Here is a 26,980-nt window from a genome sequence, read left to right as displayed (position 1 = left end):
ATACTGTATATGAGAATTTTGCACATAAAAAGGTAATAATTCCATAAATTTGGGAAAAAATATTATTTAATAAATGGTGAAGGACAACCTGCAATTTTGGAAGAAAATAAAAATAGATATTCATTATATGTCATAAAGAAAAACAGAATTCATATATATTACATTTTTAATGTGAAAAAGAATAACTTACTTCACGATAATCTAAGCGATCGCATGAACATTCTAATGGTGATCCACTTGAACAATTCTAAAAACTCAGAAAGTATGAAAGAAATGTTAGACATTTCACAAAATATTTTCTAATTGATCATTTAAAAGATATCATATGCATAGTAAATGGACAAACATTATTATTTGGGAAAAATATAATGCAAAGGCCAAGACAGACAAAAAGTGTACACACGTACATATTTATGCATGTGTACATATTTATGCATGTATGCATATGTATATATGAAAAGTTTACACAGTGTGTCAATAGAAATAAAAATTATTCAACAGAAAAAGAATGTATATACATTTTCAGTTTATAAAGGCACAAATTCAAATACTGAAACACAGGAAAATAAATTTATTTGTAAATAAGATATAAAAATTAAGGTAACAATGAGATACTTCTTTATGTTCATCAGACTGGTAAAAGTAAGAATTCAAACTTTTGTGTTGTTGAGGCTGTGATGAAAGGAACACTGTCAGCCATTGCTTGTGAAAATATGCAGCATCGTAATCTTTTTGAAAATCACACCAGCAAAACCAATTTCAATAAAAATATGTTTATATTTTTCTAATAATACTAATATGTTAACATTTTTAAGGATATACAAATATTTATTATAATATGTTTACAGTGGCAAAAAATAAACTGGAAAAATGTGACTGGAAATCGTTAGAAGAATGGTTAAATGAAATATTTTACATTTAAATCAAGAATCATGTTGAAAATAAAGAAAATTGTATCAGTCAACTCAGAGGAATTGTCATTTTGTGTTCTTGAATGGGAAATGTAAGATGCAGACAAGTATACTAAATGTAATTCCATTTTAGAAAAAAATTTCAAAATGCATATGTGTAGATACATGTTTATATTTGTATACACAAGTCTTTGCATGACTGAATCTGCGTTTAAAAAATAATTACAAGCTTATTAGCATGCATTCTTTGGAAGAGAGGTCATGGAGAGAGAGAGGCTGATGTAAAGTGAGATTGTGATAAAAGAAGAAAAACAAAATAAAAAAGGAAAAACAAGTCTATTTGCAATATAGGATAAATTGCTATAACATGATATTTTATATGGCTTAAATTAAAAAGAAGTATTTTTTTTCAGATCTCAAGTCTAAAGTGAATAGTCTAGAGTTGGTGGACTGCTCTGCTCCACAAGATAATCAAGGGATTCAAGCTAGTAGGGTGACTCTTTCACCCTTTGATTGTGGTTTTCATCATGAGATGCAAGGCAACTCCTCCTGTTTATTATTATTATTATTATTTATCATTTTGCAATTAGTGGAAAGGGGAAAATGAGAGAGAAAGACACACAGCTTCCTTATAAAAATACAATCACAAACTAGTATTGGTATCCATTTGCATTCTATTATCTAAAATATAATCACACTTATTTGCAAAGAGTTTGGGCCATTAAGTATCTAGCCAAACTTAGGAGTTTTATTACTAAAGGGAAAATAGAGAGACAGAATTGGGAGAAGAAATTAGCAATACAGTCATTCATATCTGTTATCAGATATGATAATGTTATCATATCTGTTTTCAGATATAAGTTTAGCACATATATACATTTATACATGTGTATATAAACTTGTATGCATATGTGTGTACAAGTATATATATGCATATATATACATGAAATATTTTAAACATCAATAAAAATGTCCAGGTTTCATCTCATTTTAAATTTGGATTCCTTCTTACAAAGCAATTCTACATCAAGCAGTCTATCTAATTCGGATCCCTTCTTACGAAGCAATTCTACTTCAAGCAGTCTATCTTACAAATGTAGTATATACTTTAGAAAGTGTCAGACATAGATGTACATGTTTATTATAATATTAAATAAAAAGTGATGAAAATTAATATACAACAATTGGAAACTGATTTAATCAACTGTGGTACATTGCTATAATGGAATTTTTTATAAAAAGCTGTCCAAAGTATAGTTATTACTAGTTTCAGAAGAGTACCTAAAGTATGAATTCCTTTATGAAATAGAAAGATGCATATTAATATTCAGGTGAATAAATGCAGGCAGAAGTAGCCAGATAGACAAATAAAGTTATAATGATGTTTGACATACCTACAGCTAACATGTAGGTTTGGAAATCCAAACATGAGAATGTTCTTCCTTCTTCCAAGAAACTATCAGAGAATTCAGGATCATTCAGCTGCCAGCAAGGTGCTGGTTCTGAAAGAATCACGTGTCCAGGTAGAGGGGCCTGGGACTCCTCCCTAGAGTGCCTACATGCCAGCAGGATATGAGAAATGGAGGGATAGCACCCTGTGCATTTTTGAGATTTGGACCAGAGATCTCAAAAGCCAGGAGGTGGCCAGTGGACCTATGAAGGAGAAAATAGCTATGGCCCCTCCCTGGGCCAATGGCCAAAACTTAGATGGAATCGAGTACATATCAGAGAAGCCCACGGGGCACAGGTTTCAATGGCCAGTAACCAGCTACACCACACTCCCTTCTACACCCAGGCAGGGATACTCTCTGTCCACTGGAATTTATGTTTCACACCTAGAAAATGTCAGAGAGACTGAAGTAAATGGGATAGTTTCTACTCTGGAGCACGGCGACGGCTCGAATGTTTTTGTCATTAGAAAGAATATTGGTATTTTTCTTCAGTCCATATTATCCTCCTCTGAAGAAATGAACAATGGCTTGGCTTGTTGAAATGATTAAACAGTTTTTTGAATGGAGAGAAAAAGAAAGCTTCCATTAATATATCACAGTATTTTTCTTCTTCATATCTGTGTGTTTTAAAATTCATAGGCAAATTCTGGAAACATACCAAAGATGTTAGTAATAGTAATTACGTTTGAGGAGACAAATGGAGATTTGGATGCAGAAAGAAAACAAGTATCTGTTTTTGATGTTTGAATTTTTTTCCTGTGAAAATATATTAACTTTGTAATTTTTAAGTAAATAATAAAAAGAAAAGTAACCACTTTTATTGAAGGTTTTCTTTTGAACTTAAAGAATTTTACCAGGAAAGGTTTTTATTTTTGCTTGTAAGGGCTACTGTGAGCTCTCTCAATTTCTAATCTCACTACATTATCATTAACATAAAATCATATATCACATAACATTAGAATACAAATTTTTATTATTATCAATTTTGTTATATTTAATCTGTGAAAATCACTTTTTATTTTTGAGGGGTCATATTAATTAATCCTGTGTTCAGATAGGTCTCTTCAGTCATTTTATTTATTTACTTATTTATTTATTTATTTTATTATTATTATTTTTTTGAGATGGAGGCTTGCTCTGCCGCGCAGGCTGGAGTGCACTGATGCAATCTCAGCTCACTGCAAGCTCTGCCTCCCGGGTTCACCCCGTTCTCCTCCCTCAGCCTCCCGAGTAGCTGGAACTACAGGCGCCCTCCCCCATGCCAGGCTAATTTTTTGTATTTTTAGTAGAGATGGGGTTTCACCATCTTAGCCAGGATGGTCTCAATCTCCTGACCTCGTGATCAGCCTGCCTTGGCCTCCCAAAGTGCTGGGATTACAGGCGTGAGCCACCATGCCCGGCCCGTTTTATTTATAATTAACCTAAATTTCTACAATTTTATCTCATTTATCTTAACCAAATTCCACCTGTCTTGACTGAGATGTATTTTCCACGTCTGTCTCCTTGAGAACAGTCTATCCCTATGTCCTACAGCAGATCAATTTAAGTTATGTCCTTCTCCTGTATGCTATCTGTGCCTTTTGCTTTCTTCCCCTATTAAAGATTTTCCATTCGCTAGAATAGTAAAAATTTTTTCTTATATCTGTTTGATTAGTGTGTGAACGCTTCAGATTATAATTCCTTTTGTGAATTGTAGAGTCACATCATTTTGATATTATTAAGCATCCCATCCTTAGGAACTTGTATAGCTGAACCAGGTATCTAAATGTCAACTCAGTTAGACTGTTTCCTTGTTGTTGTTATTGTTGTTTTGTTTTGTTTTCTGCTTCCAATCAATTTATTATCTTCATGTTTGATCTCATACTCAGGTCAGCTCAAGCAGTTCCCTAGTTGCAGAAGCAAAGCTCAGCTGTGGGGTACAGAGGAGTTCCCTTTAAAACATTGCCCTTTCTGGTTGTGAGGTAGGGAGTGTGAAGCACAGCAAAGTATTAATATTTTATTCTCGGGTTAGCCCTTGTGGAGGACCTCAAGTTGGTAATTAGTGATTTTTTTTTCCTAATACAATTTCATTGACACATTCGCTCACGCTAATTTTTATTTCACTTGAAATTGCTCCATCACAAAAATCAAGCATTCAAAACACTCCTTAAGACCCATTTATTTCTGTCCTAATTTAACGGTTTCTCCCACTGTGCTTCAACTTAATCAAAGTAAGGCTTTTCCCGTTTCACTTTCTTTTTGAGGTAACTCTTGGTCAACCATCGACTTTCTCTACTTTCAACTCCACACCATCCAATTCCTATTTTCCAATCTCCTAGCATTTTATCTGGAGATTTCAGTGAGTGAGTTTACTAAGACATCACATATAGAGAAACACAGAACTCTTTCTCTCGCTTTCTCTCTTTCTCTCCTCCATCGTCCCTCACACACACACACACACACACACACACACACACACACACGATAAGTAGGCGCCAAGGGAATAGTGAGAATGAAGGGATGAATAGATGGTGTGCAGGGTGTGCAGAGGATTTTTAGGACAGTGGAGCTACAAACATTCCTTGAATATATCGTGGATTCAGTTTCAGGTGAACTGCAATATAGCAAATATTGCTATCAAATGAGTCACACAAATTTTCTGCTTTCCCAGTACATATAAAAGTTATGTTTACACTATGCTGTAGTCCATTAAGTGTGCAATATCATTATGTCTGGAAAACATTGTACATGCTACACTTTAAAAATACTTTATTGCTTAAAAATGCTAATGATCATCTGAGCCTTCAGTGTCATACTTTTTTGCTTGTGAAGAGTCATAGCATCTTCACCAAGAGTAGATTCCATCTCAAGAAACCACTTCATCTGCTCACCCATAAGAAGCAACTCTTTGATATAGATGCCTGCTGACTAGTCAGGGTGATGCTTGCTGAAGGCTGCGGTGGCTATGGCAATTTCTTAAAATAAGGCAACATTGAAATTTACCATATCAATTGACTCTTTCTTCCATGAAAGCTTTCCTTGTAACATGCCATGCTGCTAGAGAGCATTTAACCCACAGTAGAACTTCTTTCAAAATTAGTGTCAATCCTCTTAAACCCTGATGCTGTTTTATCAACTAAGTTTCTGAAATATTCTAAATCATTTGCTGTCATTTCAAAGGTATGTTCACAGCATCTTCACCAGGAGGAGATTCCATCTCAAGACACCATCTTCTTTGCTCATCCACAAGAAACAACTATTTTTCTGTTCAGGTTTTCTAATGAGATTGCAACAATTTGGTCATATCTTCAGGCTCCACTTCTAGATCGAGTTCTCTTGCTATTTCTACCAGATGGGAAGTTATTTCCTCCACTGAAGTATTAAACCCCTCCAAGTCATCCGTGAGAGTTGAAAGTAACTTCTCCCAAACTCCCATCAATGTTGATATTTTGACCTCCTCCTATGAATCACAAGCTTTCATGGGGTCTAGAATGGTGAATCTGTTCCACAAGGTTTATAATTTATTTTGCTCACATTCACCAAGGAAATAACTGTCTATGACAGCTGTAGCCTTATGAAATATATTTCTTAAATATTAAGATTTGAAATTACTCCCTGATCTATGGACAGCAGAAGATATTTTGTGTTAGCAGGCATGAAAACAACATTAATCTCCTAATACATCTTCAATGGGCTGTCAGGGCTGTTGAGTGACTTGGTGCATTGTCATTGAGCAGTAATCCTTTGAATTTCTTTTCTGAGCAATAGGTCTCAATGGTGCGCTTAAAATATTCAGTAAATCATCCTGCAAACAGGAATGCTGTCATTTGGGCTTTGTTGTTTCAATTCCAGAGCAAAGAATGAGTAGTTTTAGCACAATCCTTGAGGGCCTCGGGAGTTTTAGAAGGGTAAATTAGCACCAACCTCACTTTAAAATCAATATCTGCATTAACTCCTAACAAGAGAGTCAACGTGTCATTTGAAACTTAGAAGCCAGACATTGACTTTTCCTTTGTAGTTCTTCACATCCTAGATGATATCTTCTTCCAATAGAAGGCCGTTTGGTCTACACTGAAGATCTGTTGTTTTAGCACAGCCACCTCCATCAATGATCTGAGCTAGATCTTCTGGACAACCTGCTGCAGCTTCTACATCAGCACTTGCTGCTTCACCTCGCACTTTTATGTGACAAAAATGACTTCTTTCCTTAAACCTCATGAACCAACCTCTGCTAGATTCAGATTTTTCTTCTTCAGCTTTTTAACCTCTCTCAGACTTTTTAGATTTTAAGAGAACTAGAGCCTTGTTCTGGATTAGGTTTTGATTTAAGGGAAGATTTTGGCTATTTTAGTCTCCTATCTAGATCATTAGCTTTGTCCATATCAGCAATAAGGCTGTTTGACTTTCTTATGATTTGTGTGTTCACCGGAATGGCACTTTTAATTTCCTTCAATAATTTTTTATTTGCATTCACAACTTGGCTGTTGGACACAAGAAGCCTAGCTTTCAGCCTATCTCAGTTTTCAAAGTCTTTCTCACTAAGCTTAATCATTTTCTAGCTTTTGATTTAGAGTGAAAGATATGTGACTCTTCCTTTCACTTGAACACTTTAGAGAACACTGGAGGGTTATTAACTGGCCTAATGTCAATACTTCTGTGTTACAGTGAATTGGGAGGCCAGCGGAGAGGGAAAAAAATGGGAAAGACTGGATGGTGGAGAGTTTGAAACACACTCAATATTTATTCATTAATTCTGTTATTATATACGGATGCAGTTTGTGGCACTTCCAAAAAACGACAGTAGTAACATCAAAGATCACTGATCACAGATCACTGTGGCAGATACAATAACAATGAAAATGTTTGAAATATTGTGAAAATTACCAAAATATGAAACAGAGACACAAAGTGAGCACATGCTGTGGGAAAAGGACACCTTTGACTTTCTCAACGTGGTATCGCCACAAACCTTCAACACGTAAAACAGCATAATGTCTGAGAAATACAATAAAGTGAAGTGCCATAAAATGAGGTATGCCTGTACTTTGTTTGATATTCTAAGGGTGGAAACAAGTCTTTACTCATTTTTCCAAACCTATAGAAAGTCCAACACCAACAATGAAACCTAATGTAAACCATGGTCTTTGAGTGAAAACAACGTGTCAAAGTAGGTTCATCAATTGTAACAACTGTACCACTCTGGTTGGGGGACATGGATAAAGGGAGGGTCTATGCATGTCTGGTGGCAGGGGGTATACAAGAAATCTCTCTACTTTCCTCTCAATGTTGCTGTAAACCTAAAACTCTTCTTAAAAAAGTCTATTAAACTAAAAAACTGAAATGTCAACTATAATCTAATATCTACTCAAATATTTGCAATGAGCAAATCATTGCTCCAGGAATCAAGGGGTTTGTTTGCTATAAGATTAACATGAATTAAGTGAACTGAAAAAATTAAAATATTTTTGTCAATTTTTCTTAAACCATATTTTAAATAAGTCAAGTCATCATGAAAACTAAAGAATAGGAATTTCAAACAGTATTGCTCATAATGAACTAAATATTCAGTCTACTACTTGCGTTTTAATTCTTTTCACTGGAAAGTGCCTGCAAGGTGAGTTAATTTCCATGCCAACCCACAGCTAGCAGGCCCCTTACTGTTAAATCACAGTTGACAAGGAGGCAGAATCGGAGCTTCAATTACAACACATTTTGCCACATTTAAAGTCTAAGACACATAAATGAAAATATAGCTCATATATTTTAGTTACTAAAGTCTTGTGATGTAAACCATTCTTGATAGTCGCAAATATTTTTTGCTGCTCTTAACAAAAATGGAAATTAAGATAATATATTAAAAATCCAAATGGAGAGTTATCTATATATCTTTTGAAAAGAGGTTACATATTCGCATCATTTGAAGCATTGGAAATAGCTTTACAGATTCTCAGCCTCACGCTTACTTTACAGAATCAGGGTCATTTGATGTAGGTTTCATCTTCTGTGGCATTGGAGCATAGAATACAGGAGGGAACACCTCTGCTGAAGACAAAACCACCAGCAGAGGAGGATGAGGAAATATACAAAAAAACTTTCAACCAAATGCAACAAAGGATTTCAGTGGAGCTTTTTATTACCGTTTAAAGTCTGGGCTTTGCTGAAGAGCTTGCGACCCATACAATGTGCCCATCACTGTGTGTGTGTCCCTGTGTGTGCTTCACTGTGGGACTGCTTCCCTGTGTGACTGCTTCCCCATGTGTGTGCGCGTCCCTCTGTGTGCATTCCTGTGTGTGTCCCAGTGTGTGTGCTTCCCTTTGTGTGTCCCTTTGTGTGTCCCTGTGTGTGTGCGTCCCTGTGGGTGTGCTTCCCTGTGTGTGCGCTTCCCTGTGTGTGTGCTTCCCTGAGTGACTGGCTTCCTGTGTGTTCTTCCCTGTGTGTGTGCGTCCCTGTATGTGTGCTTCCCTGTGTGTGCATCCCTGTGTATGTGCATCCCTGTGGGTGTACTTCCCTGTGTGTGTGTCCCTGTGTGTGTGCATCTCTGTGTGTGTGCTTCCCTGAGTGACTGCTTCCCTGTGTGTGCTTCCCTGTGTGTGTGCATCCCTGTGTGTGTGCATCCCTGTGTGTGTGCGCTTCCCTGTGTGTGTGCCTCCCTGTGTGTGCTTCCCTCTGTGTGTGCATCTCTGTGTGTGTGCTTCCCTGTGTGTGTGCATCCCTGTGTGTGTGCTTCCCTTTGTGTGTGCATCCCTGTGTGTGTGCTTCCCTGTGTGTGTGTCCCTGTGTGTGTGCTCCCCTGTGTGTGTGTCCCTGTGTATGCTGCCTTTTGGGTTTCCCTCTGTGTGCATCCCTGTGTCTGTTTCCCTGTTTGTGTGCGTCCCTGTGTGTGCATTCCTGTGTGTGTGTCCCTGTGTGTGTGTCCTTGTGTGTGTCCTTTTCTGTCTGTGCTTTCCTATGTGTGTGCCTCCTGTGTGTGCGTCCCTGTGTGTGTGTCCCTGTGTGTGCATCCCTGTGTGTGTCCTTTTCTGTCTGTGCTTTCCTCTGTGTGTGTGTCCCTGTGTGTGCTTCCCTGTGTGTGCACCCGTTTATGTGCGTCCCTGTGTGTGTCCCTGTGTGTGCGTCCCTATTTGTGTGCGTCCCTGTGTGTGTGCCCCTGTGTGTGTCCCTGTGTGTGCGTCCCTTTGTGTGTCCTTTTCTGTCTGTGCTTCCGTGTGTGTGTGCATCCCTGTGTGTGCTTGTCATCTGCTTCCTTTTATGCGTGCTTTCTTTTGTGTAGCTTCTTGTCCTTGTAATTCTTTGAGTGTGTACTTCCTTGTCTGTGCATCTGTGTGTATACGTGTGTGCGTTTTTTGATATACTTGGTCTTTGCAGGTGAGACTGGAAGAACAGTTATAATCCTGTTCATGGACACTTGGGCATGCCTAAAATAAACATCAAGATGGTAATAGACCTGTGTTTTGCATATATTTTTGTTCTCTGTATATTATGATGTTTTTCACATATTTTCATATCACTGGCCTGGGAGTGATGCCCCTTCCAGGGCTAGGCAATTGCAGAGATGTCCCAGCACTCAGAGTGGAGTGTGCCTTTCCCGTGCACACTGACCCATCCAGAGCCCTGCCTCTGCGCCCCAGGCCCTTCCACCCCAGGAGGCCACATTCTTTTGCCTTTAATCATCCAGAGCCAGGTGGCCTGTGGTACCTCCTGACCTAGGGCCTGTGTGTGTGATAATCTGGGTTTCCTTGCACCTCTGTGATGTCCTCTACTGTGGCTGCACCGGACTGACCTTCACATACAATAACATAGCATACTGTTGCCCTGCCTGTCCTAATAGATCACTTTTGAGCTCCAGTAATAGAAAACTGTGGACTGTATCCTACAGAAGGGTTTTATAGAAAACATTGTGAGGCTCTGACACACATAATGCTACACTGTTGTCTCACTGTTCCACAGACTGTGACCCCCTCGGCCGTGAGGGCTCAGAGTAGAGGGATGGCATTTGCAGTTGAGAGAGTAACATGCCACCTCTACAACAAAGCAAGAGCAGACAAAAATAGCTGGGGAGACTGTGAGGGGATGTGAAGTTTCTCTGATGTAAAAGTGGAGGCCAAGTGTGATAATGAGGTGAGCATAAAATACAGCCCTGCCTTTTCAGATTTTTCATTCATAAAAGTTTTTGACTTCACATGTTCAAAACTTAACTTCTGATTTTTCTCCCTATATCTGGTCCTTTAATCTTCTCATCTTGATCTTAAAATGACAACTTCAGCCTCCAAGTTGCTCAGACAAAAAAAACCTTGTATTCATCCTTGACTCTATGCTTTCAAACTTCATTTTACTTCATTCTCTTGGCTGTTCATTCTAAATATATCCAGAGGCTGGTCACTTCTCTCTGGAAATATAATGCAAGCCAGGTGTGTAACATACAATTTTCAGGTAGCCACATTAAAAAGAAAAAAGGAACAGGCCAAGTTACTTTTAATAATGTATTTTAACTCAGAATATTCAAAATATTATTTCATCATTCACCAAATTTTAAAAATTATTGAGGTCTTTTACTTCCTTTTCATATTAAGTCTTGGAAATCTGGTGTGAATTTCACACATAAAGCCCATCTCAGTTCAGACACATGACGTTTTATGTGTTCAAGAGTGACATGTGACTAGGGGTTCTCAAAACAGGCAGCCCAGCTCCAAACAATAGTTTCCTATGGCCTTTTACCCTTACCTCTTAAAATTTATACTTGATACACTAGCCAGAATTCTTGTAAAACCTATAAAACGTATATACAACTGACCTTTATAAAACAGAAGGCACATGATGTCACTCCTTTCCTGAAAACCCTTCAATGGCTTCCGATGCCATCCAGAGTGATAAACATGACATGAGGCCTGGCTGACTGCCCTTGCTGCCGATTCTGTGTCCAGGTCCCCCAGTTCCTTCACTTGCTGGCTCAGCCTGGCACACAGTTCTCCTTCCTCTCCCTGAAACACACCTGGAATGCTCACGTGTCAACACCATGCTCTTGCTCTTCCCTCTGCCTGGAAATCCCTTTCGCCCAATATCAATCAGCCACACGATCCTGCATTTCTTTCAGGTCTTTGCTTAAATGTCCTCTTATCTGTGGTCCCAGATCTTTTATGATCATTGTCTATCATTGTCAATTTCTTCAGAAATCGCTTTATACACTTATTATTATAGTATTTCCTATGCCATTACCCTACTTTGTTTTTCTTCAGTTAAACATCATCTTCCAACACTACATATTTACTTGTTTACTTCTTTTTTGTCTCCCTCTGTCTTATACAGATAAATAAGATCAGGAGCTTTGGTTTATATTTGTGTCTGCAGTGTTGAGGACAATGCCAGGCATAGTAGTCCATCATATTTTTGTTGAGTGTTTAATAAGTGAGAATCTAGAGGCAGGCTTTTATGTAAGCCTTGAAAAGGAGTCTGATATTAAAATCCATGTAGATAGTTCAGCTCTAGTATTTTTTTTCAATTATTTGTCACTTGGTTGTACAAGAGCAGGGCAGTGAGGAGCATCTGCCTTGGAGGGAGGAGTGCATTATCGCCGGCATTGTTGAGCATTGCCAGTGCATGATGATACAAAGAAGCTGGCCGGCACTTAGCAGGTGTTACTCATTTTAAATTACCTTCAGACAATTCACCCCTTACTGGCCAGACTTGGTCTAACCATTCTCATTACCCTACCCTACCCTTCAAGAGCCACTAAAATAATTCTTAGTATACCTCCTTGGGAAGAGATCACAGCAAGGAAGACTCCGCTAAGGGAAAGAGTTGATCACAAGCTTTATAGTTGATCTGAACCTGGAAAGAATCAAAGACTCCAAACACATCGGATATCCTTTTGTGAATGATCTCTTTTAATTCACTAATACCCCTCTAAACTAGTTGTGTGCTCTAGAATTCCATTTCTTTCTTCTGTTCTAAGGTAAAGACTAAAAAATGTTAGCTATGGAACCCAGACAGCACATAATAGCTCTCATTTTACATATATGATGTTTATTTCTTTAAATATGCAATTTCACATGTGTTATAAGTCACTAGTGGGCATTAATAAATAAAGCTCTATCAGTACTTCTCAAATATGTCTGATTTTAACAATTTATTTTCATTGCCAGTATAGGTCATCGCTTTCAAGGGGAAAAACTCTAACCAATGCCTAAAACAAGGCAAAACCATACCATTGTTATAAAATAACTTAAATGAAGAATAAAGTAATTGGCAATTCTTTTGTCCTTCTTTCATGTACCTCCCAGCAACACGTACCTATCCATTTCTTTCCAGCCACATAGCTGTGTGACCTTAACTTTTATAAAGCAGATTTTACCCATATGAAATAAAGCTTCTAAAAGGAGACATCCATGCTTTCTGCAAGGGAAGAAATACACCATGAGTGTATTTAAATAAAAATAAAATGAAGTCAAGATGAGATATAAACAAAAATGTTTCCTTAAAATTTGGCTCCAAAAAATAATAAGAGGCAATTAGAGGAGCACCTTCCTTTTCTCATTGCATCATTTTAAACTAAATGATAGAAAATAATATAGGAAACATTTATAGGAAAATTTATAAAATTTTCTTTTTACTACCACTTGTTATAGTAGAAACTGAAAATTAAATTATCTCAGCACTGAAATAAATACTCAAGGCAACGTAATTTCTCAATTACATTTCTTCGAATTCTGATCTTTCAACATAGGAAAAATACTGACAAACATATCAAATGATAATGTTAGAACAATTTCCTTTCTGGTTAGGTGTGTTACATATAAAGCTTATTCTCACCAACATACATTTTTATATATTACTAAATTAATGCTTTGCTTTAATCAGTAGTTGTCTTATGGGTCATGTCTAAATTATCATAATTAAGTAAAATCATATCACAGTTGCATTCATTAGCCAAACTCTTGGGAAAAAGAGCTATGTATTATGCCTTCTCAGTGGGTAACTGTTGTTTTTGTAAAACTGTCTTTGGTTACTGACAGTAGGAATGAATCAGTAGAATGAAATTATTAGACTTTACTAGGAATTCATTTTTGTGTCCTGGATAACTAAGACCTATATGATGGAGGGAAGTATTTTGGCAAAGCATGCATGCCTGGCTCATGACAATATGTTCTTTCATTATTAGCAAAGAATTGACTCGAAAAATTTCATGAAGTGGTTTTCTCTGAGAGTCAACGGTATCACTGAGTGGTGATTCAAGGGGAGAAAGAAAATGCATTGGCACTCATGCAAATGAGAAAATTAATCATAATTGATTGCTTTTTGCAAAACCATTTACCATGCTGAACTGTAGTACAGTAAGTCTTGCATTTTTACAAAGCAATTTAAAAAGTTTTGAATATTCAAGGTGTGGTGACTCCATATTTTAAAATCATGTGCCTATGGAACAAATTATCAATTTAAACATCATCTATTAACTTTTTTTTGAAAATTTGTTTCTTTTTGATGCCATCCCACAACTTCTTCACACAGCTCAATATTATAAAATCATAACATTTTGGTTTAAGCAAGAAACAGTGTTTTCATTAATATAAACTGTAAATATTATTTTATATACCATCATTTTATTTTTCACTTTATTAAATTAAGTTAGGTGTTTAATGTTTTTCCATCCACTTCGTTTTCTACATACTTATCACTATTCACCTCATAAGTCATCATCAAGTTACCTCAATTTTTTTCATATCACTAATCTGTTCATGAATTTTTCATTTCCTGGAGACCTCCCACTTGTACCCACTGTTCCCATCTATACTAATCTATTCTAATATTGGGCCGGTTTCTCTGTTGGATATTCTCTTTCCCAAAGTCTACTTGCCTTAATAATTGTTCTAAAGCATAGCCTGTAATAACATAAGAGTTGTATGCATTTTAACCCTAGGATATTTGAAAATACTTCTACTCTATCATTACACTTAAATGATGGTATGGATGCATGTGGAATTCTGGATTAAAAGTACTTTTCCTTAGGGATTGAAGGCTTGGCTCCACCATTTTGGAATCCAATTATGTTGGCGCAGATTCTGACGTCATTCTGCACGCCATTGCTCCGCAATGCGCCCGGCCCCCAATACCGCCGGTGCCTGCAAACTTACAGGATTTAAATTCATCACAAGTGTTTTGAAATCCCAGGATGTGTTCCTGAGACAGTCTTCTTTGTTTTATTGTCCTGGGCATTCTGCGTCCTTTCAATCTGGAGATTTTTAGGTAATGGGAAATTTGTGTGTTTTTCTGAATAATTTCTATATTTCAGTTCTTCTATTTTTCTCTGGAGAACATAATGGACAGGCACTATGTCTCATGAATATTGACTTTTTAAAGTACAAATTGGCCGGGCGCGGTGGCTCACGCCTGTAATTTCAGCTCTTTGGGAGGCCGAGGCGGGCAGATCACGAGGTCAGGAGTTCGAGGCCATCCTGGCTAACACGGTGAAACCCCGTCTCCACTGAAAATACAAAAATTATCCGGGCGTGGTGGCGGGCGCCTGTAGTCCCAGCAACTCGGGAAGCTGAGGCAGGAGAGTTGCTTGAACCCGGGAGGCGGAGGTTTCAGGGAGCCAAGATTGCACCACTCCAGCCTGGTGACAGAGGGAGACTCCGTCTCAAAAAAATTTTAATTAATTTAAAAAAAAATAAAGTACAAATTGTTCATGTTTTATTTTAAAGCATTTTCTTGCTCTCTGTCCTTTTTCTCTGTTTTTCAATTCTTTCTGTTTCAACGACTTTTTTTTTTGCCTTTCCTCTAGCTTCCTTTGCCTCTGAGTCTATATTTGCAGTGCTCCGATGCTAGAAGCCTGAGCTCCCATGGCTTCTCCAGAGTGGAGGCTTGGGCATTGTCAGCACCCTCCTTCCAAGAAAGAGTTGAAAGTTCCTCTCTTCTGGTAAGTGAGAAAACATTCCTGTTTTGCATCTTCTGCACTTTCACTGAAATAATTACTTTGCTATTGTCACTTCTCACATTCTCATTGTGTGGGTTATTTTTTTTCTTCTAGCTTTTTACTCCTTTTACTAGAGGTAGAGATTACACAGATATGTTTATCTGGAATATTATTTTTAAAGTTTTAAGTAAACAACAAAGTACTTAAAAAAAGATCTAATTTTTTGGAAGTTGAAAATCAGCCAAGAGTTAAAATTTTCTTAAAAAGACAAATATTCTATGGGTACAAGAAGAACTTGGCAGGTTTAATTCATTTTTCAGGGCATTTTTTCCTTTATTGTGTTGTCATTCCTTTATCCTTCTTTTCATCCAACCACTGTTGTTGTAATTTTGCCATGATTTTGTACCTAAGTGAATTGACATCACATGTTTAGGGAGCCCTTTCATAGTGAGAGGAGAGGCAGTGATATCTGCCTACTCCACACTCCCTTTCCCCACAGCTACCCCTTTCCCTCTGTCTAAGCCCTGTCAACTCATGGCGGTAGATGACTTGAATAACAAATACCTATTAAAATCCACTGCATATAAGGTAGTATACAGAGAGCTAGGCAGTGTTTCAGGCCCTGATAAGGTCCCCAGAATGCATGATTATATAAAACCTCACAGATTAGCCCATGAAAACATAAGGCAGGAGCCAGACAGACCTAGATTCAAAACTCAGCTCTTCCGCTTACTAACTCTAGGAAATTAAAATGAAAATTGAAATATCTATTTCCTAATTTGTAAAATAAACATAATAGGCATAGTAATTCCTACCTCATGAGCATGCATAAAGACTAAATAAAATATGGGAAGCACAGAGCATAATATATCCATTAGATCTGACTACATTTACAGAAAACCAAAAATACCTGTTTAGTTATGACAGAAGCCTATTTCCCTCTTATACAAAGTACAGATGTAAGCGTACAGGGTATGCTGGCTTCAGAAGTTTCTAGGCCCCAGGTTCCTTCCAGCTTAGCACTCTGCTGTCCCTAGAAATAACTTTCATGGCCATGGGTCAAGACAGCAGCTCCAGCAGTTAAATCAGCATTACTTAGACATGTAGTGGGTGCACACCAGCTGAGATTTCTTTTTTAAGGCTTTCCACAAGCTCCTTCTCAATGCTCTCACAACCCATTGGCCTCAACTTAAGTACAGGGTCCAAACATATGGCAAGGGATGGTGGAAAATAGAGTCTTTATACTGAAAACCTATTGCTAAAAAAAAAAAAAAAAGAAAGTTAGAGTCCTATTAATAAGAGGGAAGAACAGACATTTAGTAGAACAAACAGCAATCTCCCCCACACTTGTTGAATGGCACATAATATCCAATCCATAAATGGAATTGTCATTGCTAGCATGTTAAGGTCACTTTTATGGCTTTCTAGGAACTACTTTTGTGATTTTAGGGGTTGAAAAAAATGTAGGCAGCTCCAGGAAAGCCTATTTGACATATAGTATATTATGGGGATCTAATATTAGCACTAATGGCTTAAAATTTTCCTTTGAGAATTACATTAGCCACATCTATAAGATTACATATGCAGGATTATTGTAATTTAATAGCATCAAATTATATTTTAATTATTACTTAATTCAAATGTAATCTAATTTCAATGATAATTTTTAAAAAACTGTCTGGGTGACTTAAAAGTATGCTTCTGAACTTCCAGACAGATGCAGATTTTTTAAGTGATCTTTTAGTTATTGATCTGAGCTTAATAGGAGCTGCAGGATTTCAAATACTGAAATCATTGAGGCTTCCTTTATGGTCCACCACCGCCAAATTTTATATGTTCCCCATGGGCTTAAAGGATGTGTATTCTTTATTTTGCACAATATTTTATACATATTGAGTCAAGTTTTTTGGTCTTGTTTATCAAACTTTCTACAATCTTAGTGAATTTTTATATTCTTAGTGATTTTTGGCTATTTTATGTAACACTCAAAAGTTTTACTCAAATTTTTCTTTCTGTACATCATACTAATTCTGCTCTTAGTTTTCAATTTTTCACATTTGTAGCTTTGTTTTTAAGTGCTCAACATTAAATTGATACACCTTACTGGCACATTAAATGTTGGGATTGTGAAATGGTCATATTTATTTTTCTCATGCCTTTTTCTTAAAGTCTATATTACCTGATAATGTATTTCTGCCACTTTTGTTTTAGTAAAAATGTTACAGGTATAAATTTTTCTATTTTTGTAAAATCCCTTCTGTATTTTTTAATTTAAGACGTCTCAGGTAAAATGTACAATTTTGCATTATAGAGTTGCTTGTTTCTGCTTTAGTATAGTCTGACAATCTTAGTTTTTTAGTTGAATCATTTAGTGCATTTACAGTTTTGTTGCTACAAATATATTTGAATTTCTATTCACTATCTTTTAATTTCTATTTTTCATACTTATCCTTGCTTTGTTTTTTTCTATCTTGCCTTTCTTTTTAATATTCCTTATATATTTTTAAAAATGTGACAGTGGAGGCTCGCATTTGTTAATGTAGATAAAGCTCTTATAGCAGTGCCTATTACAAAAATAAGTGTTTTATTTTAATATTGCAATTACAATTTGGTATTTTTATTTCTCATTTCATTTTTTCCCTCTATAAGTTTAGAAGTTAATTGTTCCATTTTTTCAGACTCTTAGTGTTATACTGATGATTGTAGTAACAAAATCTAAATTTAATGAACATTTGTTCTATTGTTTTGAACTATAGAGAGCATTTAACTTATTCAACCTTTTCTCAATGAATGTGCTATTGTTGAAACATATTTTAATTCCATTTTTCTAATCTCTCAAAATGTTATTGTAGTTTGTATCATTTATAATCTAATTTTTAAAATATATCTATTAATTTCTTTGCTTTTCATTTTTTCTTGTTAGATTTTCCTTATGGATTTACTTTCCTTGTGCCTGAAGTACATTTTTAAAAATATTCTTTAGAAAAAATCTGCAGTCGATAACTTTTATCAGTTTGTTTTCCTGACAAATGTCTTTATTTTGACTTCATTCTTGAGAGACACTTTGTTTCTGGTAAAGGCTCTGGGTAAATGGTTATTTTCTGCAATGCAATGAAGGTATCTCTCAGACTTCTATTACTTCTGCTAAAATGCTAGCTTCTAGTTTAACTCTTGCTCCTTTGAATGGAAACAATCTTCTAATTCTGGCTAATTTTAGTATATTTTCTTTCTCTGTTTACTGCTTCATTATGATCTCTTTTTGTGTTGATATTTTAAACTTTTTCTGGGTACATATTGGAGTTGTTTAAACTTTTTGTTTTTTTATTTCTTTTGAGAATTTTTAGTCCCTATAATTTCAAAGATATCCTCAGCCCCATTCTTTCTTTCTTCCTTTTTCTTCTCCAACAGGATCACCAATTATATGTATGTTAGATCTTCTCACACATTCTTCCATGTTTCTTAAGCTGTCTTTTACATTTCATCTTTTCATTTTTCTTCACTGCGTTCTGAATAATTTCTGTATATCTGATTCCACTTCACTAAGTTTCTCTTGAACTATGTCACATCTGCTATTAAATCTTTCCTCTTATTTTAAAATTTTGATTGTATATTTAACTTCTAATGGTTATGTTGATTATTTTATAAATCATTTTGGTCATCCTTTACATTGTCCTATTCCCTCACATATTAGCAAACTTGTTTATTATATATATAATATTCTGAATATTATAAATATTTGAAAATTACTCAGAGCACAAACAATACTGTGTGTGCTACAGTTAAGGCAGGAAAGTGTTTGGCGCTTTTCAAGGAATTGAAAAGTAACCTAGCTGTATAGAATGCATGAAGGGTGGAGGACAATGAGTTTTAGGAGATGTGGTTGGAAAAGAAGACAGAAACCAAATTTGCAATGTCCTATAAGCCATGCTGAGAATTTTGAAAATATGAGCAACTATAAACACTCTAAGTTCAAATTGTGTATTCTATTTTCCTAAGGGATTTTTAAAAAATATGAATATAGGTCATAGCTATATGGCTTAGCAGAAATTGTTTACCATATAGGCAAACTTTATTTCTAAACTATATAAACACACCTGTGTACATACACACACACACACACAGATAAATTTACCACTTGAAAAAATGTATTGGACACTCAGTATGGCAAGTTGCTCTCAGGTAGGAGGAAAGAGCTGTTTGCAGGATTGCACAGACATTATGGTATTATACATGAAATTTTAGGTTGTTAATCTTTCTGTGATTTCAGGTCAACAAATATAATTTGTATGCTTTGCATAGTTCTTGACAGAAAGTAACCTTTAGTGTCATTTTTCTTAAACCTACTAAATTATTTCTGCAATAAAATTATGAATTAAGACTCTCATCTAAAACGAATAGTCTAAGAAACACTCTTTTCCTTTGGATTTTGATTCTTTTGAGCCCACTATGTCTTTTGCCTGTGTATTCAGTCACAATAATAGCTGCATAGAAGCTTTAAAGTGATGTAAATTAAATAGTTACAACAGCTCTGTTTTAAAAACAAAAGAAAGCATGAAATTTGTGTTGAGAAATATATTTGATAGTGACATATCTATATCTTGTTTATACAGACATACAGACAGGATATAGAAACAGATTAGAGTTTGCTTGAAACAATCCTACTGGTCTGTCTGTGTCATGAGGGCCTCCAGCAGCACTCAGGAGCCGCTATGCTGTGTATGTTCTTAGGTCTGTTCTCCCTCTAGAGTTGATTGAAACTAATATGATTTATTGCTAAGTGCTATCGTACTCTCAAGTCAGAATTCCTCTACAAAGCAGCCATCCATAGAGTGTTGCTGTCGACTCAGCCAACACCAGGCACATTTCAAAATCATTAATTGGCTCCTGGAAATTTGGTGCCTCACTGTAATACACTTTAAAGTTTTACTTTTAAATCCAAACCTTAAAAATATAAAGACTAGTTGAAAATAAATGTATTTATAATTAGAGGATAAGTATAGTTACCTTTACAGTATGTCATAAGTAAAGTTCTATACACACTACTAATTGTATATGATAAAAGCAATACAGCTAGCATAGCCTGGATACCTGTCTCTCTAGGATGAGGATGAAGTGTTACTTGGTAGAAGCTAGAGAAGAACTTCTCATGTGGTCATTATTGGGTTAGTTCTTCTATGTCACCCTTCTTTTATGCCACAACCCTTTAACTCCACTGTGATTTATGAATATTTGAGTTAAACTTATTTCCTTGAATCAGAACAAGTGTACTAACTGCCAACAATTCTGCCCTCTGTCTAGAGTTTTTTAAAGCTCATTATTTAAATTACGGAGATGATCTGTCTCAGATAATCTTAATCTTCCTAATTTAACTGTCTTATCTTCATGCATTTTGGTGTATCATTATACAGCTCTATACTGCAGGCAAGGTTAGTGAAAATGAGCATACAAAGAGGGCACAAAAATGTACTCCGTTTACAAATGTCTGTGGATATTGTTTTACGCTTTAGCGAGAAAAATTTAATGAAATTTTACAGTTCAAAGAGGAGCAAAAAATATCTTCCAGAAATGAGTACTAATATTAGATGGGATCAGATTCCAAAGAGAGTGGTAATGTGGGGTATGGGTAGGGATAAATTGAGACCCATAATGATGTAGTGTACAGCACATTCTCTAGAAGCAACGTATGACCCTGATGGGTTTGTGACATGAATCATAGACCTCTTAGTGTATCTATCTACACATACACACACACACATATATATGTATACACATTCAGAATATACATATTTATACATATATTATATATGTATATAATATATGTATATAATATGTACGTATATAATACATACATATTATATGTATATAATATGTATATTCTGGGTTTCTCCAAACAGAAAGGTAAGTATTGTTTGTTGGGTTGGTTGTGTTTGATGAAGAAACATGATCCTGGAATAGGAAACCAAAGAAAGGTAGAGAGATCTACTAAAGCATGAAGACACTGTTTGCATGCACTGGGCTGTGTGAGAGGGAGACAATGTGCAGTGAACACTAGAACTGGAGGAATGAACTGAACTCTGCCATTCTTTTGTACATTATCTACAACTTCAGGTAGACACATGTCTGGAATATTTGGGAACAGAAAATTCTCCAGTTGAAACGTTTATATTTTCCATGATAACCTGTGATTGTTTTGCCTAGATGTATCCTCATGGGCTGCTCTAATTGGTCCTAGCATGAAAGCAGTAAAATAGAGGATACTAGATTATTAAGAACATAAGCTTTGTGGTTCATTCAATGGTTTGAGTGTCAGCTCCACTATTGTGTGCCTGTGTCACCTTATGCACATTACTTAAACCCCCAAGATTCAGTTTTTCTCATCTTGAAGATATGAATAACAATAATATCTCTGACAAAGTGTTGTTGAAAGAAAAAAATTCCAAAGAATTACTTAATAAAATGCTCAGTAAATCGTAAGTATGCAGAGCATGTTAGCTACACCTTTTTCATGGTGGGCAGAAAGTTCTAGTCCTGTACATTTTGGGGACATATCATCTCTACCATCCTTATATAAAAAAACGGAAGAATAGAATTACATGATACCATGATCCTTTTGTGGTTAACATTAAATGAAACCATAATTTTCAAATTTTTTAATTGATAGAGAGATAAGCACAATATTTTATAGTTTAACATTTACAACGTAAATGCCATGGGAATGGCTATGCCGTGTTCTTGTGCTATTCAGAAGTTTCACATACATTCCATAATATTCTGCTTCTACATTCTTGATCTTTGATAAAAAAAAGTATTGGTTCTTATGCATAACAAAACATAGAAAAATCGGTTTATACTGTTTTACAACAAAAAAATTGCTGGAAGACATACTTTGAAAATATTGTCTATGTTGTCTTTGCATTTTATTACACTTTTATTGTATGATATTCATCCTACTACAGAATTATAATTGTCTGTAATTAATCTTAGATTGTATTCACTTGAGTTGATGTAACTTTATATGTATCTGTCTATATACGAATATAATATCACAAGTTCAGATACTATTATAATTCATAATCTCTTTTAGCAATGCCTTCCCCAATGTTCCTGTTATAGATGCTCAATATCTTGTTCATTTTTGTGATATCTCTTGAGAAGCTATCCATTCCTTAGGCTCTTGATATCAGAAAAGTAATGAATGAATAATAGTATGAAATGGTAAATATCAGAAGGTGGCTAAGTAATGATAAGGAATATGCTCTATGAAACAACAGTGAATTTTGAAAGTAAGATCCAATTTGTATCTATTTTCTTCACTATTTTACACATGAGATGAGTTATGGATTTGTAGAAAAACCTTAAAGAGATCAAATCTATGTAAAATATTATAAAATATGAAATTATTTTTGTTGAAGTTCATAAACTTTACAGACTGAGACAAATATCCTTAAACCATTTATACTAACAAGCATTGAATGCAGCAATTCTGTACCATAACATGATATTCCAAATTAAACTTTTGCATCTCAAATGACCTTTATAGCAGTTTTACAGTTCATAAATTCTGTACAATGTGGCTCTGTGGAGTGGTTTTAATAAATCTTCATTGTGCTATAAACCTTAGTGCGTAGACTTGAAATGGCATTTCCAGTCTTAACAACACAAATGAAGGAATGGATCTTTGCTGCCATATGGAGTATTTGCCATAGATAGAGTCTCTCAAATATTAAGCATGATTTCAGTAATAAGAAGAAAGCACAACAAGTTATTTATCATTGACACAGGACAAACAAATTGAGAACTATTATTTACAAATATTTACAACAGGTTCAAGAGTCTTAAAGAAAGCTTGCCTACCTTGGGCAAAAGCTAATTTGTTAATTTTATGAAAATATGAGACTACGTGATGCAGAAAGAGAAGTGTTTGTTAAGATATGAATGTCTTCACTCCTTATAGCATGTAAATTTCTCTACCCAGCACATTGGCTATGTTTGATTGATGGACTCCCAGTCATTCTTTTCCTTCCATCATAATTTTATCTGCCTGGAATCTTAAGTTTGTGATTATATTTGGAGAAATTTATGAAAATTTCTGTGTTGGCTAAAGAGAGCCTATTATTCTACATTCAGCCCTTTGAGACCAAGATAACAGTGTCAACTGAAGGCAGATAAAACTGCTGAAATTTAACTAAATATCAGCTTTACCACTGTGTTCATTATACTGTTTTATAAAACTAGAACAATCAGGAGTATAAATAAATATTATTTGAAGTTTTCAAACTATGCTGAAGATGTTAATATAGAGAAGATAATTTTTAGAATGAACTAAAAGGAAAAAAGCAAAGGACTTGGGTTCTGTATTTCTTTCTCTTATTTTTCCTGCACACCCCCATATTCTTTCAATGTTCCTTTCCCAAAGTTCAATTAGAGAGATTGTTAGCTTTCTGGATATAGCTTTTATGTCCTTTATCACTTACGTGCCTCTTTTCTTTCACCTTTTACCTAATAAAATTCTTAAATGTAATCATTTTGGCTGACTAATCTTCTTTTCCAGATTGTCCGTTCTGGTATTTACTGCATCTGTTGAGCTTTAAAAAATAAAGATTTTAATTTCCAAATCACGTGTTGACTTCCCCATTATGAGGAACGTATCCTGTTGTATATCCCTGAAGACACACAGCACTTATTGACACTTTTTGTCAAGTCCCTATTGACTTTACGTGTTTCACTGAATCTTAGTCCTTCTTAGTCCTTGAGATTGGCAACTTTTTGTGATACTGGTTTGCTTTTTTGTTGTTTTGTTTTTAATTTTTATTTTTGTGGGTACATAGTAGGTATATATATTTATGGTGTACATGATATATTTTTATAAGGTATAATAATCACATCAGGGTATATGGAGTACCCATTGCCTCCAGTGGTGTTGATTTTCTTCCAATGTTGTGTATTTGGGGTTGTCTACTCATATTCATATTTCACAGTTTCTTTACATCTTTCTATTATGTTTACTTAAGTCTAAACTGGTAACTGGAAGATGAGACTTGGGTCCTGTGCCAGAGAGATCCTGCCCTTTCTGTGACCAGCGATTACCTGGGGAATTGTCTTGGTCTCTGCTCCAGTTCCTGCATTTGTGTTATAACCAGAGGGTAATTGCACCACTATTTGCTGCTTAGCATGAATGCTCTTACCAGTGCTCACTCGTATAATTTTCCATGTAAGTCAGATGACCTAGCTCCTCTTAATTTAGCTCCCACGTAATCAAGATACATTTACCATGGTCCTTCCCACTTCTTTCAGCCATCGATTCTAGACCTTAAGCTTCTCCACACACCAGCAGTAGCTTTAAAAATAGCTTTCCTCAGCACTTGTTTTAGATACATGTTCCTTCTGATTTTATTTCTACCTAGATTTGATCCCTGTGCATTTTCTACCTTTCAAAGACCCTATAAAATGTCTATGCCTTAATGACACTATTTATTGTTTTCCCACTCTGCACTGGATTTGCCATATTCAAACTTATCTTTTTTGTCATATTGTGGAATGTGAGACAAGGAGATGTATGACCCTATCTTAATCCAAATTATTTTTTTTTTAATTTTTTTTTTTTATTGCATGTCAAATATTCAATTTTATTAAAAAATACAGTACAAATAAAGACTGCTCCGCTTAGGTCCAAACTAAAGTAAAGCATTACTGAATATTTTTAGTTAATCATTACATGTTCTTTCATTCTCTTAAAAAGCTACCTGTGAAATCTTCCTGCATTACAGAATAAGATACGCATTATAAATCCTAAACAAGACATCCTGTTTTTTTTCACATGAAATACCTTCTCTAAGTTGTGTATTTGCTTTCCACATAGAAAACATGTAACGCTCAATCAATATTTCTAGAAGAATTTTAGACTAACTCAAACTAAGTATATGTTATGGTTTGTTACACCGACATTACTTCTGATAATAATTTAAATTAAAAAATGAGAGTTAATTCTCCTTTCCCACTTGGCCATTTTGGTCCAGTGACTCAAGAATTCTTTCTGAAGGATTCCCTTGGTTGTAATTAGCTTGGTGGTCCCTAATTCTTTTTTTTTTTTTTTTAAATGTATTTTTGTTTTTTTTTCTTCATTATTATTATTATTATTATTATACTTTAGGTTTTATGGTACATGTGCGCAATGTGCAGGTAAGTTACATATGTATACATGTGCCATGCTGGTGCGCTGCACCCACCAACTCGTCATCTAGCATTAGGTATATCTCCCAATGCTATCCCTCCCCCCTCCCCCCACCCCACAACAGTCCCCAAAGTGTGATGTTCCCCTTCCTGTGTCCATGTGTTCTCATTGTTCAATTCCCACCTATGAGTGAGAATATGCGGTGTTTGGTTTTTTGTTCTTGCGATAGTTTACTGAGAATGATGATTTCCAATTTCATCCATGTCCCTACAAAGGACATGAACTCATCATTTTTTATGGCTGCATAGTATTCCATGGTGTATATGTGCCACATTTTCTTAATCCAGTCTATCATTGTTGGACATTTGGGTTGGTTCCAAGTCTTTGCTATTGTGAATAATGCGGCAATAAACATACGTGTGCATGTGTCTTTATAGCAGCATGATTTATAGTCCTTTGGGTATATACCCAGTAATGGGATGGCTGGGTCGAATGGAATTTCTAGTTCTAGATCCCTGAGGAATCGCCACACTGACTTCCACAAGGGTTGAACTAGTTTACAGTCCCACCAACAGTGTAAAAGTGTTCCTATTTCTCCACATCCTCTCCAGCACCTGTTGTTTCCTGACTTTTTAATGATTGCCATTCTAACTGGTGTGAGATGGTATCTCATTGTCAAAAGAGACAAAGAAGGCCATTACATAATGGTAAAGGGATTAATTCAACAAGAAGAGCTAACTATCCTAAATATATATGCACCCAATACAGGAGCACCCAGATTCATAAAGCAACTCCTGAGTGACCTACAAAGAGACTTAGACTCCCACACATTAATAATGGGAGACTTTAACACCCCACTGTCAACATTAGACAGATCAACGAGACAGAAAGTCAACAAGGATACCCAGGAATTGAACTCAGCTCTGCATGAAGCGGACCTAATAGACATCTACAGAACTCTCCACCCCAAATCAACAGAATATACATTTTTTTCAGCACCACACCACACCTATTCCAAAATTGACCATATACTTGGAAGTAAAGCTCTCCTCAATAAATGTAAAAGAACAGAAATTGTAACAAACTGTCTCTCAGATCACAGTGCAATCAAGCTAGAACTCAGGATTAAGAATCTCACTCAAAACCGCTCAACTACGTGGAAACTGAACAACCTGCTCCTGAATCCAAATTATTAATTAGTTTATAAACCAGCTTATTAGGATAATGTTGATATCACAGATTAATATAGTAGCCTTGTAATGTAACATTTTATTTACATATTTATTTATTTATTTATTTTTGAGACAGAGTCTTGCTCTGTCACCCAGGCTGGAGTGCAGTGGCCCGATCTTGGCTCACTGCAACCTCTACCTCCTGGTTCAAGCAATTCTCCTGCCTCAGCCTTCTGAGTAGCTGGGAATACAGGTGCCTGCTACCATGCCTGGCTAATTTTTGAATTTTTAGTAGAGAGGGGTTTCACCATGTTGGCCAGGCTGATCTCAAACTCCTGATCTCAACTGATCCACCCGCCTTGGCCTCCCAAAGTGCTGGGATTACAAGC

The 26,980-nt window shown here is 35.8% G+C and overlaps 1 protein-coding gene and 1 long non-coding RNA gene across 2 annotated transcripts in view; one reads left to right on the top strand and one right to left on the bottom strand.

The window, feature by feature from the left end:
• LOC129059215 (uncharacterized) overlaps positions 1 to 26,980 on the bottom strand; it is an 89,370-nt gene that overhangs the window by 31,298 nt on the left and 31,092 nt on the right. The window contains exon 4 of the mRNA XM_054554877.1: positions 191 to 247. Coding sequence (XP_054410852.1) covers positions 191 to 247 — 57 coding nt within the window. The remainder of the gene's footprint in view (positions 1 to 190; positions 248 to 26,980) is intronic.
• LOC129059207 (uncharacterized) lies at positions 14,408 to 26,566 on the top strand. Its single transcript, XR_008524933.2, has 3 exons — positions 14,408 to 14,578; positions 15,117 to 15,251; positions 26,188 to 26,566. It is a non-coding gene; the product is annotated as an uncharacterized LOC129059207 (long non-coding RNA).

The sequence above is a fragment of the Pongo abelii genome, chromosome 3 (genome assembly GCF_028885655.2).
Source record: "Pongo abelii isolate AG06213 chromosome 3, NHGRI_mPonAbe1-v2.0_pri, whole genome shotgun sequence".
In the NCBI taxonomy this organism is placed as follows: Eukaryota; Metazoa; Chordata; class Mammalia; order Primates; family Hominidae; genus Pongo; species Pongo abelii.
The sequence above is the reverse complement of the archived record's forward strand: the minus strand, read 5'-3'. Positions and strand labels throughout refer to the sequence as shown.